This window comes from Myxocyprinus asiaticus, chromosome 18 (assembly GCF_019703515.2).
Source record: "Myxocyprinus asiaticus isolate MX2 ecotype Aquarium Trade chromosome 18, UBuf_Myxa_2, whole genome shotgun sequence".
In the NCBI taxonomy this organism is placed as follows: domain Eukaryota; kingdom Metazoa; phylum Chordata; class Actinopteri; order Cypriniformes; family Catostomidae; genus Myxocyprinus; species Myxocyprinus asiaticus.
The window spans coordinates 1,070,001-1,084,318 of NC_059361.1; the positions used below are offsets into that span (position 1 = coordinate 1,070,001).

The 14,318-nt window shown below is 37.3% G+C and overlaps 1 protein-coding gene across 3 annotated transcripts in view; it reads left to right on the plus strand.

Moving 5' to 3' along the window:
- Positions 1-14,318, plus strand: part of tspan9a (tetraspanin 9a) — a 344,419-nt gene that overhangs the window by 286,451 nt on the left and 43,650 nt on the right. For all 3 annotated transcript variants that reach the window (XM_051724603.1, XM_051724604.1, XM_051724602.1), the window contains 2 exons: positions 4,169-4,360; positions 10,410-10,484. In XM_051724603.1, coding sequence (XP_051580563.1) covers positions 4,169-4,360; positions 10,410-10,484 — 267 coding nt within the window. The remainder of the gene's footprint in view (positions 1-4,168; positions 4,361-10,409; positions 10,485-14,318) is intronic.

Genomic DNA, 14,318 nt, shown 5'->3' on the forward strand with positions numbered 1-14,318 from the left:
ATTTAATTATTATATTTCATTTAATAATTAAATTTATTTTAATTATATTAATATTTATGCATTTGGCAGACGCTTTTATCCAAAGTGACTTACAGTGCCCTTATTACAGGGACAATCCCCCTGGAGCAACCTGGAGTTAAGTGCCTTGATCAAGGACACAATGGTGGTGACTGTGGGGATCGAACCAGCAACCTTCTGATTTCCAGTTATGTGCTTTAGCCCACTATGCCACCACCACATGACCAAGAACATTTGACATTACACAATGGTTAAATTAAAGTGAAACAATGAGACACTCAAACATGCCATTCATTCCCATATTTGGACAGTAAAATGTGTTTGGAATTTGAAGTGTTCAGTAATTGCAGTTTTCTCAAATAACCGCTGTTAGAATTAAAAAACGCGATCAGACGATTATTTAATAATCCTGACAAACCTTCATGCAACGAATAATCTTTCGCAATTAGACCAGGAAAACGTGTTAAGAAAGAAAATCGGGTCAGTTTTGATTTCATGTTGACTTTAAAATCCTGTTTACACCTGGTCCTAATGTGCGTCTCTTTTAACCACTTGTGTTCAGTTTTCAGAGGGAAGGTCTCTGATTTCATGATTTGTTTTTTTTTTTACATTTTCTGATCGGACACTTATTTCCTTTCAAAACCGCACATAACCGGTAAAGTTTACACTCTAGTTTTTGCACAGTCATTGATTGACAGGTGAGTAGGTGACGTTTGAACATTTACACTAAGAGCCCAATGTGGTCACATGCGTTTTCAACCACTTTTGACCACCTTAGAACGTTCTGGACCCTGTTTACACCTCTCTTTATCATCATCATCCTGTTTCAAACAGATCGCCCAAAACGCATCTTAATACCAGGTGTAAACGAGGCCCACATTCTCGTGTTCGTTTAAATATAGCCATGACTCTGAGTAAGGTTTATGGAGGCAGATTCCTTTCAGGTTATTCGACAGCGCACTGCTTCTCAGTGTGGATGTTGATGCATCGTAGTTCTATATGTTACATTAGCACAGAGCCATTTCTCACCTCGCAGGACATTAAGAATGGCCGCCAGCTTCAGGCTAAAGTGCTCGCTCGACAAACAGAGCATCAGCGCTCACTTTGAACCTGCCAAGAGTGAGATACACACCATCTCTGCGTCTCTCACAGCGTTCTTTATCTTGCACGCGTTGGGAAAGGGAGTCAGCCAAAGTGCTGATCATTTAAACGACGGTGACTAACTCGAGTTTGCTGCTTTATTCTTAAAAGCGCTGTCAGCTGGTTCAGTTAACCACCTCATATAGACTTGAAAGCGAATGTGACTGTATGTAAAAGCGATTCATTATTTACATCGTCTGAAAACTCAAGCATATGCGAGCGTTGAGTTTGTTTTTATCACTGTGGTGCTGTGGGACTGTTGTGGAACATGCTAACTCTTCAACAACAGCATTCACGCTGTGAAGACACTTGTGATGTGTTTTGATTTGCTGTGCTGCACAAATCTACAATTTATCAGCGCCTTGCGGGATTCCTTATTCACGAGGACATTGCTTTGGATATTCCGTTCCAATAATAGTGAAGGAAATGTCAGCCGGCCCGTCCTCGTCAGCTATGCAGACATCACTTTTTCTCTCCGTTGTGCCCTTATCTGTGATTGATGGAGAAACAGACTCTCCTCTCAGCGTTGACAGTCAGAATCCCCTGTAAACATTGCAGATTCGCCATCACAGTCATATACACACAGCTGGACTCGCTCACTCTCTTGTCTGCACACACTTATACACACAACTGTCATTGGAAAGTGTTCTGTGTTTTATCAGAATGATGATGTTGGCCCTCCAGGGATAAAGATGGCAGTGGGTGTGTGCCCTCTAGAGCAGTGATTCCCAACACTGCACATGTTGTATATCTCGCTTTTCTGACACACCCAATTCAGGTCTTTGAGTCTCTACTCAGGTGTGTTTGATTAGGGAGATATCCAAAATGTGTAGTGTTGGGGAGCATCCAGGAACAGGGTTGGGAACCACTGAAACTTTGGAGAAAATTGGATTATTACGTCCAAAATTTGCTCTACTATAAGGGATAGTTCCCTTTAACATCACCCTCATGTTGTTCCAAACCTGTATGATGTGTGATGTATTGTTAGTCACCATTCAGTCTCTTTGCATTTCAATCTCTCTGTCACCATTCAATCTCTTTGCATATTTTTTTTTACCATATAATGAAAGTGAATGGTGACTGAGGCTGTCATTGTGCCTAACATATCCCTTTGTGTACCACATGTAAGAAAGTCATACAGCTTTCTTTGGAACAACATGAGGGTGAGTAAATGATGACAGAATATTCATTTTTGGGTGAACTATTCCATTTGTAAGTAAGACATTTCCCTGAAAAGTGTCTCTGTGGCGTTATCAAACATTGCTCGGTTTGTTTGAGCATCCTGACCAGCCTGATACAGCAGCATTGGTTCAACAAGAGGTCGACTGATATTGTGTTTTGCCGATATGATAGCTAAGGTGGTGGGAAAACTGATAACCAATTAATTGGCTGATTGATAGTTGTAAAAATAGGGGTTTTTTATGTGTTAAAACGTTCTTAATCTTTCCTTACTGTGATGGGCACAGACATTAAGACAACAAGAGTCCAAAATGAATGAAATCCCAGACGCAGTTTATTTTGCAACCAAAATCCTAATATGTAACTCGTTCACACGATGGGCAAGGAGGAGGCGGAAACCGGATGAGCATTCAACATAAACTTTTTAATGACACAAATGAACAAAACGCAACATAAAACTGACGCACACACACACAACTTTGTGTCTCGAACTGGCGTCCCCGGCTCGGATTGGGCTGATTCAGCGCCGGGCAAACATCGTTACACACCCTCCTCCTCTTCACATAATAATAACAACACCAAAAAATTAATATTTGGTCAGTAACGCAGGACTTTTAACTATAAACAAGCCAGAAAGTCACCGGGGACTTTTATTTTGAAATGTCTGTGCTTTCAGCTGCTAACACAGTCAAATAAGGGAAATAAAATATGCACTTTTACAGTCACCTACACCGTAGTACAATGTGTACAGTATCAAGTAAACATTGTCATATAACAAATATGAGCAGTAATTCATCAACAGTAGATTGTAATGATCACTTGTCATAAATGTCTGGGAATTATAAATCTTAATAATCCGGTATTATATATATATAAAATAAAAACACTGACTGTCAAAATAAACATGAACTCAACAATCAATAAAGGTGATCTATAAATAAATGTTAAATCATGTATATGTGTTATACAGTATGTGCCTTTACAAAAAAAAAAAAAAAAATATATATATATATATATATATATATATATATATATATATATACACTATATATAATTTCCCCTTATAAGGTTTATTATTATTTATTTATCTGTATTATTAATTTTATATATATATATATATATATATATATATATATATATATATATATATATATAATTTCCTAATTTCCTCTTTTTTAATTCTCTTCTTTTTATTATTATTTATAATATATGTGTGTATTTCCCCTGATGATGTTTATTAATATTATTATTATTATTATGTTATTTTGATTAATTGCATTTGTTTATATATAATTTCCCCATTCTTGGTTTTATTATTATTAATCTATATTTTATTATTTTTATGATTTTTTTATGCTTTGCTTCATTTTAGAACACTTGATTATCTAATAAAAATAGCAATAACAAATAATATACAAGTGAGGATTAAAATATGGATAAATATGGATGAATATCATCAATTATGACAGATACAGCAAATGTGTCAGTGATTGTTTATATTTCACCTTCAGAGGTCATAGTCTAGAACACTTCATCGTCATCCACAGGGAATAAACAGCGTTCATTTTTGCCGCTAACCGATACGATAGCAGCTATCAGTGCCGATTAATCGCTCAACCAATGTGTGAGCTTGGGGCGGGACTATTTCTCGCTTATGTGGCACAAACATTTCAAACTCCATCTTTAAATCTTATTGTGGGCGTCTAACCAGAGAGTTTGAGGCCAGAAACATTGTTATCTTTTTGTGGGTGTCTGCACAGAATGTGGTGCATCCTGAATTCTGTTGTTCTTGTTGAATCATCAATATCTGATCATGTGTTTGTCTCTGCAGTTGTGCGGCTGTGGACTGCTGGGTGTTGGAATCTGGCTGTCTGTGTCTCAGGGCAGCTTCGCCACCTTCTCCCCATCATTTCCCTCCCTCTCCGCTGCCAACATGGTCATTGCCATTGGTGCCATCGTCATGGTGACGGGCTTCCTCGGTTGCCTGGGTGCCATCAAGGAAAACAAGTGCCTGCTTCTGAGCGTGAGTCATGCCACATCGTTTCTCTCACCTGAAATGTAAAAACACAACGGCAGTCCTGTTGCACGTAAAAAACGTTTCTGCCCTCATTTTAATCAATAGACTGTTACTTGAAAATTGAAATGATTGATTGTGATCAGTCAATCCCAGCATTCTGCAGTCAAATAATTGTTTAATGACCGCTAAATTGTTAACATGGGATTGAAGTCTCAGGTGACTGATTTCATATCTCTCTTATCACTCTGCAGTCTTTTGCTTTATTGCAGAATAAACCCTGTCACCCTATCTGGATTAATTTGTGATAGCAACATGCTGACTATATCTTTTAGTAAAATATAATGCATTACAAAGTATAAGTGCATATGAATGCATTTTCTGTATAAGCTTCAAGTAAACAGTCACGAGTGAGTGTTGCTGATTTTTTAAATGCAGTAAACGAGTCTCTTCGTTGCGCTCCAGGGTCCCGCTGTAGAACTCGAGTTAAATCAGATGCCTTTCTGTTTTTCACCCTTTGACTGTCAAATAATTTATTGTTTCTCTATGGTATCACTGTCATTCTCACTCTCTCACTTGACTAATGGTGTTAGACACAGTCTAATTGAAAAAAGGTTGTCACGCAGCAAGCTTTTCTGCATTTGTCACAATGTCATATTGTTTTGTTCTGGATAGTGATCACTATAAAGCATCATGGGAGCTTATTCATGATTTTATTTAATGAGCTAAAAGTTGGACGAGTTCCTCTCAGTCTTGACACCCAATGAAGGGAGAGGTGTTTACAGCAGTGCTTCTTAACTGGTGGAAAGAAAAAAGGCTAATTGAATGCAATTAACCATATAATTGTTTATTACCTAATGAATGTTTAAAAGGGAAGGGCAAATGCATCAATAAGGGCAGGTTGCGTGGCATGCCCTCAATGTCAGAACACATGAATAAAACTATAAATATGCTTAATAGCCCGATAACATGTAAGGTCATGTAAACACGAAGACGTTTATTGCGGTAAGTTCATAAACGATTTAAACAAACTAATCGACACTGGTAGATTTATGCCAATTACCCTGATTCTGTTTTAATGTAAACAGCTTTTAAACACCGTGTTCTTACATACGGAAGCCCTGAACTGAGAAAGTAGCAAAGTGAAAAATATATATATATATTTATATATTTTCTTTTTTTTACTAGGTGAATTTTTTATTTTATTTTTTTTGTCTTATAGTGCCTTTCTGAGCCTATGTCCTACAAATAAATAAATAAATAAATAAATCCCTGCATATTTTATTTTTATTTTTTTCTTGGGCATTTTTTGTATTTTTTTTCTAAAAAATGTTTTCTGAAATTATTTTTTTCTCTGAATTTTTTTTCACCTCAAGAGGCAACATATTAGAATTTTTTTTGTTTTTTTTCATGATAGCGAACAATTAGCATGTGGTACCACCAGGTACCTCTATCAGTAAGCATGGTGGCAGAATGTGGTGAAGGTCATCAAACAATCAAAAATCACTTTTGTTGTCACACAAAACATCCTTGTTATATTATATTATAAATATAAATTTACAATTAAAATTTATAAAAGTACCACAGACATTCTGTCACCTTTTCAGCTGAAGATTTCATGATTACTGATAACCTGGTGGCCGAGGTTGGTACCACATGCTAATTGTTAGCTAGCAAGAAATAAAAATGTTATGTGTTGCCTCTTGAGGAAAAAAAAAAAAAAAAAAACCGTTTCAGAGAAAAAAAATGTCAGAGAAGAAAAATCAGAAGGAAAAATGATCAGAGAAAAACTTTTTTTTTTTTTTTTTTTTTTCAGAGAAAAAAAAATTGCTTGAGGGCAAAATAAATAATAATTTAAGAAGAATTTTTTTAATCGGGAAGGCACTAAGACACCTAAAAAAATTCACCTAGTGATTGCGGTAAGTTCAAAATGGTTTAAACATAAACTGATTGACACAGGTAGATTTTTGCCCATTACCCTGATTTTGCTTTAATGTAAACACCTTTTACTGCCGTTCATACCTACAGAAGCCCTGAACTGCAAAGTGAACAATATTAGTGATTTTGTTTTCACTCTGTGGTTCAGGGCTTCCGTACTCACCGGCTTATTCAGTGTGCACATGACTGTTTGTTTTGATGTCAAATACAGAAAATGACCTGATGGTTTCAAGTCTCATGTAAATGCAGTTTTCTTGGATTGCATTTTTTGAATAAGCTAATAAACATGCTTATTATTGGTTTTGTTGTTGTTTTTAAAATAACTACTATTTTTCATCTTATTTTCTAACTTAAGAAAAAAATTAAGACTATTTTATTTGCCAAAAAACACATATTTTTTTTCTTATTTTATATATATATATATATATATATATATATATATATATATATATATATATATATATATATATATATACACAGTGGTGTGAAAAAGTGTTTGCCCCCTTCCTGATTTCTTATTTTTTTGCATATTTGTCACACTTAAATGTTTCAGATCATCAAACAAGTTTAAATATTAGTCAAAGATAACACAAGTAAACACAAAATGCAGTTTTTAAATGAAGGTTGTTATTATTAAGGGAAAACAAAATCCAAACCTACATGGCCCTGTGTGAAAAAGTGTTTGCCCCACCTGTTAAAACATAACTTAACTGTGGTTTATCACACCTGAGTTCAATTTATCTAGCCACACCCAGGCCTGATTACTGCCACACCTGTTCTCAATCAAGAAATCACTTAAATAGGACCTGCCTGACAAAGTGAAGTAGACCAAAAGATCTTCAAAAGCTAGACATCATGCCGAGATCCAAAGAAATTCAGGAACAAATGAGAAAGAAAGTAATTGAGATCTATCAGTCTGGAAAAGGTTATAAAGCCATTTCTAAAGCTTTGGGACTCCAGAGAACCACAGTGAGAGCCATTATCCACAAATGGCGAAAACATGGAACAGTGGTGAACCTTCCCAGGAGTGGCCGGCCGACCAAAATTACCCCAAGAGCGCAGCGACGACTCATCCAAGAGGTCACAAAAGACCCCACAACAACATCCAAAGAACTGCAGGCCTCACTTGCCTCAGTTAAGGTCAGTGTTCATGACTCCACCATAAGAAAGAGACTGGGCAAAAATGGCCTGCATGGCAGAGTTCCAAGACGAAAACCACTGCTGAGCAAAAAGACCATTAAGGCTCGTCTCATTTTTGCCAGAAAACATCTTGATGATCCCCAAGACTTTCGGGAAAATACTCTGTGGACTGACGAGACAAAAGTTGAACTTTTTGGAAGGTGTGTGTCCCATTACATCTGGCGTAAAAGTAACACCACATTTCAGAAAAAGAACATCATACCAACAGTAAAATATGGTGGTGGTAGTGTGATGGTCTGGGGCTGTTTTGCTGCTTCAGGACCTGGAAGACTTGCTGTGATAAATGGAACCATGAATTCTGCTGTCTACCAAAAAATCCTGAAGGAGAATGTCCGGCCATCTGTTCGTGACCTCAAGCTGAAGCGAACTTGGGTTCTGCAGCAGGACAATGATCCAAAACACACCAGCAAGTCCACCTCTGAATGGCTGAAGAAAAACTAAATGAAGACTTTGGAGTGGCCTAGTCGAAGTCCTGACCTGAATCCTATTGAGATGCTGTGGCATGACCTTAAAAAGGCAGTTCATGCTCAAAAACCCTCCAATGTGGCTGAATTACAACAATTCTGCAAAGATGAGTGGGCCAAAATTCCTCCACAGCGCTGTAAAAGACTCATTGCAAGTTATCGCAAACGCTTGATTGCAGTTGTTGCTGCTAAGGGTGGCCCAACCAGTTATTAGGTTTAGGGGGCAATCACTTTTTCACACAGGGCCATGTAGGTTTGGGTTTTGTTCTCCCTTAATAATAACAACCTTCATTTAAAAACTGCATTTTGTGTTTGCACAAATATATATATATATATATATATATATATACACTGCCTGGACAAATCAAAAGTTGCCGTTTGGATTTAAATAAGCAGATACTTAAGAGTCTATGATTGGATCATTATTGCAGTGATTAATATGTTTCAGATGGCAATCATTCTTTTAACTCTAACTGATGCAGTGTGTAGCTTCTCATTTCTTAATCATGTCAGAAGACGTATCCCGTGGTCATGGAAAAGATGTTACTGTGTTTCAGAAGGGGCAAATTATCGTCTTGCTTCAAGCAAAGGAAACAACTAAGGCGATTGCTGAAATGACTGGAATTGGGTTAAGAACTGTCCAACACATTATTGAAATCTGGAAGGATAGTGGTGAACCGTCAGCTTCACGGAAGCTGAAAAATCTTGAATGATCTTGATCGGAGATCACTAAAACTCTTGGTGAAGTCACATCGTAAAACATCGACAGTAGAACTCACGGCTGTGTATAATAGTGAAAGTAAGAGCATTTCCACACGCACAATGTGACGAGAACTAAACAGCTGTGTGGCCACAAGAAAGCCACTTGTTAGTGAGACTAATCGGGAAATAACAACTTCAAATTGCTAGTGAGCATAAAGATTGGACAGTGGAGCGATAGAGAAAGGTCATGTGGTCTGATGAGTCCAGATTTACCCTATTTCAAAGCGATGGGCGCGTCAGGGTAAGAAGGGAAGCACATGAAGCATCCGTCATGCATAGTGCCCACTGTACAAGCCTCTGGAGGCAGTGTTATGATCTGGGGTTGCTTCAATCGGTCAGGTCGAGTCTCAGCAACGTTAATGAATGTACTGAATGAGCAGGTTATCCCATCAATGGATTTTTTCTTCCCTGATGGCACGGGCATATTCCAGGACGACAATGCCAAGATTCATCGGGCTTGAATTGTGAAAGAGTGATTCAGGGAGCATGAGGAATCATTTTCACACATGAATTGGTCACCACAGAGTCCTAACCACATTGAAAGTCTTTGAGATGTGCTGGAGAAGACTTTACGGAGTGGTTAGACTCTCCCGTCATCAATACAAGATCTCGGCCAAAAATTAGCGCAACTCTGGATGGAAATAAATGTTGTGATGTTGCATAAGGTTGTCAAAACAATGCCACAATGAATGAGTGCCGTAATCAAAGCTAAAGGCGGTCCAACGAAATGTTAGAGTATGCAACTTTTTGGCCAGGCAGTGTGTGTGTATATATATATATATATATATATATATATATATACATACACACATATAAACTGCACTTAGGAACATTCTTAAAAACTTCTAAATAAATGTCTTAATTTTCTTCATAAGAAGATTTCCATAAATCTGACACCAGGATTGAGAAACACTGCTCTAGTCAAAACCAAATTCATCCTCATCCCTTTATATCATGACTTTTTAATGCCAATCTCCAGTTCCTCGGCTTCCCTAAATGCCTGTTTGATGGGACGAGTGTAACATGGAATTGCTTGACCGTTAGCTAGCTGTGCTGTATATAGCGCTCGTCCCTGAGTCTGAGGAGAGAGAGAGAGACATCAGAGAAGAGATTAGCATCTTGGGATTTGAGATCTAAGTTATCTGCCCCATTTTGCTAGATCCCCAGAGGTCTGGAAAGGAAGTAAATTCAAAGCCTTTGCCGTTTTCACATCCATTCCTTCAACTCTGCCCTATTTATCTGCCACATATGGCCAGAGATCGGCGAGTTCAGGAAGTGATACGGCATTACAGAGCAGACGTATACACACATAATGTGTCATTCAGTGGCCAGCGAGGCCAAATGTAGACAACACAAGCACTCTCTCACTCTCCTCTAATGAAGGAAAGGAATACAGTAAACTTATTGTGTGGAGCTGTCAGTGCTGCGGTTTTAATAAACGAGTGTCTTAAAGACTTTCAGATGGGCCGAATGTGTGACTCAGATGGACTTTGACAGCAGCGGTCATCAGCGTGTATCGAGCACTCTGCGAAGTAATGTTTACTGGCTGACAGGCGAATGCTGTGCAGATGACTGTGTAAATATTTAGCTGAAGAAGTGAAACAGAATGAGAGAGAGAGAGTGATGATTCATTTAGATGTGTCTCTCTCTCACTGACATCACTCATTCACTCTTTGTGTATTTTCTTCTTGCAGTTCTTCATTGTCTTGCTGATTATTTTGCTGGCTGAGCTGATTTTGCTCATTCTGTTCTTCGTGTACTCTGATAAGGTAAGCCCGTTCACCAATTTTACACTCTAATGATTTTGCTGAATTTCCATACAAAATTGTAATTTAACAAATGGAGTTGAGTCTCGTCTGCAATGCTTTCACATATTCACTCTATTACACTTATTGTCTTTGTGCATCTCTGTTGGGTGGGACGATACATTGAATATTCATGATATATTTACAGTGATTTTGCTGCCGATTTACAGTTTTTTACAATTTGACAATTTGTTACATGTGATTCTCAATACCTAGTAGACTCTTCATACTATCAAAACAAAGTCAGTGTCTGTGGAGTGAACTGTGGATCATCTTGTCAATGCTTTGATACAACATGCATTCAATGACCACGACATTCACAATTCATTTATTCTTTTCTCACTCAAACTCAACAATTTGAAAAACTCTGTGTATCTACAGCCAATTTTGCACACCTTTAACCCTCCTATGGTATTGAAAAATAGCACCTCCCTTTGGTATTCACGGTCATTTTTGACCGGAAGGGTCAGATATGTAATCCCTTTTTTTGATGATGATGAGAATGATACTATTTCTTCTTCCCTGAAGTTAGAACAATAAAATTATTCATTTCTTTTAGGATTTTATGCAATTTTGATCTTATTTACATGCAAATGTCTAAATGTTACCATTCATTTGCATATACAAATAAGCAAATTTATTTAAAAAATTTAAAATTCAAAACTTCTATGTTGAAACATGAAGAAAATATCAGAAAGTGACATAAATTGGAGGCAGATTGCTGCCATCTGGTGAACAAAATATAAATAACATGACTTAAAAACCATGTCATGCCAGTAATAGACAGTAGATGACTGTATAATCTGATGGAGTGTTGTAACCTAATTTTATATTTTATCACAAGATATGCATTAGGATATATATTTAGACATGATCAAACTATTATTTGTCAAAATTTTGCATTATAAATTGATTTAGCAGTTAATGTCATTATGCTTGCAATCAAACCTGACCATGGTGTTACAAAGAGAAGACACAGAATAAACATTTTCTACCAATAATTTATTTCAAACATAATTTTTTTTTTAAATGCTTAATAATGTCTAGAAAATGAACATCAGGAAACAGAAATGAACTGAAAAATTCAGAAAATTCAAGTAAACATTTTGTCATTTCAAACTTTCTATAGAAAATTTTTTTTGCAAACATGGATGTTTGTGTGTGCATGTGTGGTTTTGTGTGTGTGTGTATGTGTGGAGTGTGAATGTGTGTGTGTGTTTGAGTGGGTGTGTATGTTTTACACTGAGGATGTTTTAAACTCTCACCCTGTGATCTGATTTTTTCCTCTCTTTTTTTTTCTGCATTGTGGCTGATTTATTGATTGTATTTTACAGATTTAAAAAAAAAAAGCTCTGTTTTTTGGTCTTTCCCATTCATTTTCAATGGTCGGTCAATTCAGACCGTAAATACCAAAGGTGTCCTTTTTTAAATTTTTTTTACAACCACTTATGGCAATTTTCCACTGCACGTTACGGTTCGACTCGACTCGACTCTGCTTGCTTTACTTTTCTGAGCTTGCTTTTCCACTGCAGTTTAGTGCAGCCTCAACATGGGTGGGATTATAGGCTGATGGTCATAGTTGTGCCACCTCTACTGCCATAGAGCTACTAATGTACTCCTCGGCTACTAACAAGAGGAACGTCTGCACCTTGTTTATTGACCACGCCGTGGTTTTGCACACAGCCATTTCTTTTTACAATTTGATAGTCGCATGAACAAATGATACTGCTATCGCTGTTGCTAACTTTAAAACTAGCGGGTTGATGTCCCATGTCGCAAATCAAGTGACGCTGGTAGTGACGATTCTCTCAGACCAATCAGTGATCTGCAGGGTTTTGACGTCACATTTAGTATTGCCTCGGCTCGCTTGGAACCTCAACCGAGGTGGAACTAAAAAAAGTACCAGGTACTATCCACAGTGGAAAACCCCCCAAAAGCGAGTCAAGTCGAGCCTTACCGTGCAGTAGAAAAGCCCCATTAGACTTAACGAATCCCTTTTTTTTTTTTTTTTTTTTTTTATGTTCAGATGGAAAATGGAGGAAAGGTCACCAAGTCTTGTACTGCTCAGATAAAGGAAACTGTTTTTATTAAATGAGGGGGAAAAAATTGGTAAAAAATGACCGAATATCATAGGAGGCTTAAATACTCTTTTAAAAACTGTTACATTTAAAACAGTAAAATAAACTGAATTAGACAGTGATATTCTTTATTTCTACCATAATTTATATTGAAGATTACTCTAAAAAATATACAAAATTATATGTGTAAAATAAAATGTAAAATAATCAGTAAAAACTAATAAAACCAGATCTCACACTTCTAGTTCATACACTCAACTCTAATAGTTCAGTGCAGGTATAACAATATAATAGCACATGCTACTTTGAAAAATACCCTGGTACTGAATGATTATCATATTTATGTACCACAGTTTCTAAAAGGTACTCCAAATTATATATATATATATAAAAAAAAAATAAAAAATTTAAAAAAAACAATGCAAGACACATAGACAGAGAGATAGAAAAAACCACAGACAAACAGATATTTAGTTATAAACTTTTACTTATTTACAGTATCAGCCAGCCATAATTACGCACACACACACACACACACACGCACACACACACACACACACACACACACACACACACACTCACTTATGAGTTATCAAGTAAACGGCTGCTGTACACTTGTCATTTGACCCCAGTCACCCCTCTTCTGCTAAATCAGATCAGCGTTCTCTCGTGTATTTGGCTGTGGAGGTTAAGACTTTTTAACACCATTCAAGCACTAGAAGGTCAAAGGTCACACCACACAGCAAGGCCTGATCCCAGCCAGTTGTCACCAAGTAATTGGCATTGAGCTCTTTCTCAGTCGAGCGTTTCGCCTCCCTCTGATCGCTCTCTCTCTTTCTCTCACGGCCTTGAGCACACGGCAATGGAAATGATACTGTGCCAACTGGAATGTCTAAAACAGGCCGATCTGACCCTACAGATCCTATGAAATACTTTCCACCCCTGTGTATATGAGGGTCCACTGGACAGATTCTTCAAAGTGTGCACTGCGTAGCCTCCCTTTTAAGGGCAGATTAGTGTTTCACAGTGCCTCTTAAAAGTGTGTTTGGCAGGATGTGAGAAGGTGTTAAAGCTCATGGAGGGTTTCTGGGTGCTTCTTCATTGATCAAGAGTAAACTACAGTAGCTAAAATGCTATTATTCAATTCAGCGAATGGATTCATTTATGTGAATCGTTTCAATTTGTCTGTTTCAGTGAATCAGTTCAAAACTCGGATACAGCAATTTGTTTGCAAATTGTAAATGTTAATTTACTGAATGAATCAAACAATATATGCCTTGAGTAGTTTTATCTTGATTTTTTTCTGTATTTTACAATATATATATATATATATATATATATATATATATATATATATATATATATAGCCACAACATTTAAACCACTGACAGGTGAAGTGAATAACATTGATTATATTGTTACAATGGCACCTGTCAAAGGGTGGGATATATTAGGCAGCAAGTAAACAGTCAGTTCTTGAATTTCATGTGTTGGAAGCAGGAAAATGGGCAAGCGTAAGGATCTGAGCGACTTTGACAAGGGCCAAATTGTGATGGCTAGACAACTGGGTTAGAGCATCTCCAAAACAGCAGGTCTTGTGGGGTGTTCCCAGTATGCAGTGGTTAGTACCTACCAAAAGTGGTGCAAGGAAGGACAACCAGTGAACCGGCGACAGGGTCATGGGCGCCCAAGGCTCACTGATGCGGGTGGGGAGCGAAGG